Source organism: Dipodomys ordii, unplaced genomic scaffold, assembly GCF_000151885.1.
Source record: "Dipodomys ordii isolate 6190 unplaced genomic scaffold, Dord_2.0 Scaffold34, whole genome shotgun sequence".
In the NCBI taxonomy this organism is placed as follows: Eukaryota; Metazoa; Chordata; class Mammalia; order Rodentia; family Heteromyidae; genus Dipodomys; species Dipodomys ordii.
This window is the reverse complement of record NW_012267250.1, coordinates 14,873,845-14,879,724: the sequence shown is the minus strand read 5'-3', so window position 1 is coordinate 14,879,724 and position 5,880 is coordinate 14,873,845. Positions and strand designations below refer to the sequence as shown.

Below are 5,880 nucleotides of genomic sequence, written 5' to 3'. Positions count from 1 at the left end.
CTGCAGCACCACTTCTGGCTTTTTCTGTTTATGTGGTACTGAGGTATTGAACCCAGAGCTTCATGTATGTTAAGCAAGCACTCTACCACTAAGCCACTTTCCCACTAATCCACATTCCCAGCCCCTCCACCTTTTATTTATTCATTCAGTTGATCAAATCCTATTGTATTTTAGCATGTATGAATATAGCAATCTTCAGTTATTTTTATTATGTGTTAGGGAAGAATATTCAATGCTCATTTCTGCCACCCACAGAAAAAGTTACAAAAACATAGATGAATCAGTAGGTTTGCGCACCTCATTGCGCGTGTACATATATGGCACAGTTTTGTTTTTGTCATGGGTCTTGAACTCTGGGCCTGGGCACTGTCCCTCAGCTCTTCAGCTCAAGTTTAGCGCTTTACCGCTTGAGCCACAGCACCACTTCTGGTTTTCTGGTGGTTTATTGGAGATAAGAGTCTCAGACTTTCCTGCCTGGGCTGGCTTTGAACCACGAATCCTCAGATCTCAACCTCCTGAGTAGCTAGGATTACAGGTGTGAGCTACTGACCCCAGGCTTATAGCACAGTTTTGTCATGTGTTGTGCAACAAAAGCCCAACTATTCAAAGTGATAGATTCAAGGAAAAACTGACAGTCCCACTGCCTGTCCACCAAGATTTCAACAGAGGTTGTGACATTACAGCCACAGCAACATCAGAAAAAAGTCCAGTCCACTTACGAGACAGGGTCAGTCCTTTCTGGGAGGATCCTGTTGGTCTCACCGGGCGGTAGATCAAACAATGGGCCCTTTTCATCAATGCAGTTGGCAGAATTGCTGTCTGGACTGCAGCGTACCCACTGGTATCTGGCCCTCCGCATAGGATACCCTGCAAAGAAGGACCCACATGAGTGGTAAGGATCTCTTCTACAGCTTCTAATTGCTAAGGCCCTAGGAAGGTTTTAATTACTTACTTTCTAACCTTGGCAGAAGGTAAAGTATGGCCAGCTTTAACAGAACAGCAGCACCCACTGTGTGCTAGCCTTTTGTATGTGATGTTCTTATTGCAACACTCCTATAAAGTGGTGGATAGTTAAAGACTGGAATAAGCTTTGGAGTCAGCTATTTGTAGTAATATCCAAGTTACTGTGGAAACTCAAAACTTTAACTTACCTGAAACTACACACACACACACACACACACACACACACACACTCTATAAACTGATCTAATAGTATCATAAGCTTATCTCATACACATACACACAAAAATAAGAAAATACATACAAAGAACATAACCTAGCCAGGTGCAGTGGCTCATGCCTATAATCTCAGCTACTTAGGAGGCTGATATCTAGAGGATTGCAGTTCAAAGCAAGCCTAGGCAAAAATGTCTTGTGAGACTCCATCTCCAACTAACAGAAAAATGTCTGACTAGAGGTGTGGCTCAAGTGGTAGAGCGTCAGCCATAAGCAAGCAAGCTGATTGAGGGTGTGAGGCTCTGAGTTCAAGCTCTGGAATTTAGAGGAGAAAAAAGCTGGGCACAGTAGAATGCTCCTGTAATCCCAGCTTTGTGGGAAGTTTAAATAGGAGGGTTGTCATCCATTTCAGCTTGGGCAAAAAGTGAGGCCGGGTGCCGGTGGCTCACATCTGTAATCCTAACTACTCAGGAGGCTGAGATCTGAGGATGGCCAGCCCAAGCAGGAATGTCCGTGAGACTCTTATCTCCAATTAACCACCAGAAAACCGAAAGTGGCGCTGTGGCTCAAGTGGTAGAGAACTCGCCTTGAGCTGAAGAGTACAGGGACAGCGTCCAGGCCCAGAGTTCAAGCCCCACAACAGACCCCCTCCCCCCCCAAAAAAGTGAGACCCTAGTCAAAAACTAACCAAAGCAAAAAGGACTGGGGGCATGTCTCAAGTGTCAAGTGCTTATGTAGCAGGTACACGATCTTGAGTTCAAAGTCAGGGCCACTTTCACACCAAAGACATAGACATTAGACATGTAGTAAGCACTTGATAATAATAACTGTTGTTTTTGCTTTGATTTGTGTTTGGAGACAGAGTCATGCTATGTAGCCCAGATTGGCTTAGAATCTGCAACCCTCCTACCTCAGTCTACTGAGTACTAAGATTACAGATGTGCACCATTACAGCCTGAACTATTATCATTTTTGTATTGTTATTTCCACTTTGCACAAAGAAAAATTTACACAGAAGTCAGGATTCCAACTAGTAACTCATCCCCAAATCTGCCTTTATTCATAAAAATGAGTCAAATTCCAGTTCAGAAAAGTTGAGTACATAGGAACATCCAAGGTATTACAGAGGCCAGATCTTAGGGTTCTGTTTTAGGGCTCTGCAGTGTTAAGAGTAATTAAGTTACTGGGCACCGGTAGCTTACACCTGTTATCCTAGCTATTCAGGAGTCTGAAACCTGAGGGTCACAGTTTAAAGCCAGCCAAGGCAAGAAAATCTGTGAGGCTCTTATAATCTAACTAACTATCAAAAAAAAAAAAAAAAGCCAGAAGTGGAGCTATGGCCCAACTAGTAGAGTGACAGCCTTGAGAAAAAAGAAAGGGACATGAAGTCCTAAATTCAAGCCCTAGTACTAGCGCACAGACACAGACAACACACACACACACACACACACAATTAAACGTAGATCAAAGCTTATTCTCTATGTATTCAGATTTTACAAGATAAAGGCTACGGAGGGATAGACAGGTTGGATTCTCCTCTTGCTTCTTTGGAATTTTTACTAAAAAGTTTCCAAACAGCAGTTTTCAAATTCTGCAGTTATATTGTTGACCCTTTACTATTTCAGAATGAAGTACACTCTTAATGACTCCGTATAGTAAGAGCAGAGACCTGCTGGTGAGAAATACTGCACCAACCTTCAAATGCATCATCTCTTCCCCACCCAAGGGCATGCTTTATTCAACAACATGATAGTATTTTGGAGGAAATGGAAGAAAATATACAAAAAATGACTATGGTTATAGATTTGGCATTTTTCTCATTTTTAAAGCAACTGTTTTAATAAATAATAGTCCTCTAAAAATATAAACATTGAAAAGATCACAGTATGCGAGGGTCCAGTGGCTAACACCTGTAATCCTAGCTACTCAAGAGGCTGAGATCTTAAGTTTGAGTTTTGAAGCCAGCCAGGACATGAAAGTCTGTGAGCTCTTAACCCCAATTAATCACTTAAAAGCTAGTTGAGGAAGATGCGCTCTGTGATCTGAAAGTAGATAGGAAGACTGGAATTTAAATTCCCATCTACTACTTAGTGTCTTTCTTATTCTCAATTGATCACATGTTAAATGTGAGGAATTCTAAGGCAGAGTTCTTGTTTAAATAGATAAAAGAAATCAAACAAAAGCAAGCCTTTTCACATGGCAGTATTAAATACATTCTAACTCATTCTTCCCCCCTCCGCAATCCCCCCCACCATCCTCTTTTCTGATTCTTTTCCCTTCAGGCAGCATTAGTCTGGCATCCGGTTACTACCTAAGGAGCCTCTTGTAGGTAGGACAATGAGTGTCTTGCCCAGCAGAGGGCGATGTCTTCGCACCTCTGAGCTCTAGACCAGCCAGCACTGTCCTATGGAAAGGATGCCAACTTCACAGGGAGTCTGAAATGTTTTACAAAGTAAAAGGAAACGGGTAACATTTATTTATTTAACGCAGAATATTAAAATTCTGCTGCCAGGCCTGGGTGTCTCACAACTGTAATCCCAGCTACACCTGGGCAGGGAAGTTTACAAGACTTTTATTTCTGGCTAGAGATAGAGCTATAATAGAGTGGCAGCCTTGAGCCAAAAAGCTCAGGGACAACACTCAAGCCCTGAGTTCAAGCCCCATTACTCACACACACACACACACACACACACACAGGCACATGCGCACACACACACACACACAATGGTAGTCTTTAGCATGTGGGTTATCTACACTGGAGTTGCTTCCTACTGTCACTTTCGCAGAGAGATAACTTCCCCTCCTTTTGCATGGTCTGAGAAGTTGCAAAAAGCTCCACGTTTACTTTCAATTTCTCCCTCAACTCAGTAGTAAACAGCAAAAGTCAACAGCAAGGATTATTATTATTATTATTTTGTCATCGTGGTACTTGAACTCTGGGCCTGGGTGCTGTCCCTCAGCTCTTCAGCTCTAGGCTAATGCTCTACCTTTTGAGCCACAGTGCTACTTCCAGTGTTCTGAGTGGTCAATTGGAGATAAGAGTCTCATAGATTGTCCTGTCCTGGCTGGCTTTGAACCATGATCCTCAGATCTCAGCCTCCTGAGTAGCTAGGATTACAGGCATGAGCCATCTGCACCTGGCTAGGATTCTGTTTTAAATAAAGAAAATGTCTAGGGTTGGAGTAGGAAACGAATTCTGACCTTAAAATCCACTGACTAGTTCTGCTAAGAGCCTCACACAACAGTCACAGGTTGTTTGCCAGTACAAGTGAGAGGACAGAGCCCGTCTCTTCCTCCATCAGTTGGAGCTAATTCCTCCTCACTGAGAACAGGACGGTAATGGGCAGAAAATAGATGTGAAATCACTGCATAAACAGCCACACATGCGGTGGCATCCATGTCATCACTAAGATCTAGGAGACTGACAAGAACTCTTGGGCTAGTCCTGGCTCCTTGGCCGTACTTCCTCTCTCTAGGGGCATCTTTGAAAATGAGAGAGAGGACTCGCAGGCCTCATCCACAATCTCCCAGACCTCATGTTAACTAGACCTGCTGCCATCTGTGCACTTTATTATCTACCCCTTGCTGCTAAATTCCCACTCCTTTGTACTCAGTAGATACAGTTCAACATCATGTGTTAAATTGAATTGCATGAAAAAATATGCTATGAGCTGAATTATGTCCCTTGCAAGGTTCACACATTGAAACCCTAACCCACAATTTCTCCTAATGTGACATTATTTGGAAATAGGATTGTGGTAGATGTAGTTAATCAAGATGAGGCTAATAGGGTGGCCTCTAACCTAATCTTTTACAAGACAAGGATAGTAGGCAGGGTGTGGTGGTACACACCTATAATCTCAGCACTTGGACAGCAAAGAAAGCAGGAGCTTGAGTGGAAGGCCTTCCTGGGCTAGATAATCTCTTGATTATCTGTCTCAAAAAGTCCCCTCCTCAAAAAAGGAGAAGGTGGCATCTATAAGCTAAGGAGGAAGGAGTCAGAATGAAAACAGATTTGCCAACACCTTGATCTTAGATGCTAGACTCTAGAACTATGAGGAAATCAACTTGTGCAAATTACCCGTCTGTGGCACTTAGTGAAGTCACCCCAAGCAAATTAACATAGTAACCTAATATGGACTGAGCCCATTCATGCCAAGGAAAAGTAAGCTAAAAGCCTAGTTCATTTGATTGGCCAAACCAATGAGCTAAGAAAACAATTTCTCTTAAACCATTTTTTTTTTAAGATAAGGAGGGAATGTTCTTGAATCACATCTGGCATCTTACGGAGGAATGATGAAATCATGTCACAGCTCAACACAGCAGCCTCTCTGAGGTCATTAGCATTGGGTCTAGTTTCCTTGTAAGCCCTTAGGAACATGCTCCTTTTCCAGTTCCCTCATTGTCTCTTTTTTGGTTTCTTCTTTTCCAACAAAGAGATGAAATCTATCAGATGATAACATAAACGCTAGTAGTATTTTATACACCTGCAACATGCTTCTTTCTCCATCATTTCTTTCTAATGAATATGTATAGAAGGAAAGACTTTTGGGAAGTGGCGCTGTAGCTCAAGTGGTAGAGCACTTGCCTTGAGCGAAGAGCTGAGGGACAGCACCCAAGCCCAGAATTCAAGCCCCATGACTGACAAAAAAAAAAAGGAAAGACTTTTGTTCTCATTCTAGTTTTGCCTATAGCAATAGTCAG

General features: G+C 42.6%; 1 protein-coding gene across 1 annotated transcript in view; it reads right to left on the bottom strand.

Annotated features, from left to right (window-relative positions):
* The window catches only part of Srgn (serglycin), a 10,551-nt gene that overhangs the window by 2,346 nt on the left and 2,325 nt on the right, over window positions 1-5,880 (bottom strand). Inside the window, exon 2 of the mRNA XM_013017093.1 lies at window positions 720-867. Coding sequence (XP_012872547.1) covers window positions 720-867 — 148 coding nt within the window. The remainder of the gene's footprint in view (window positions 1-719; window positions 868-5,880) is intronic.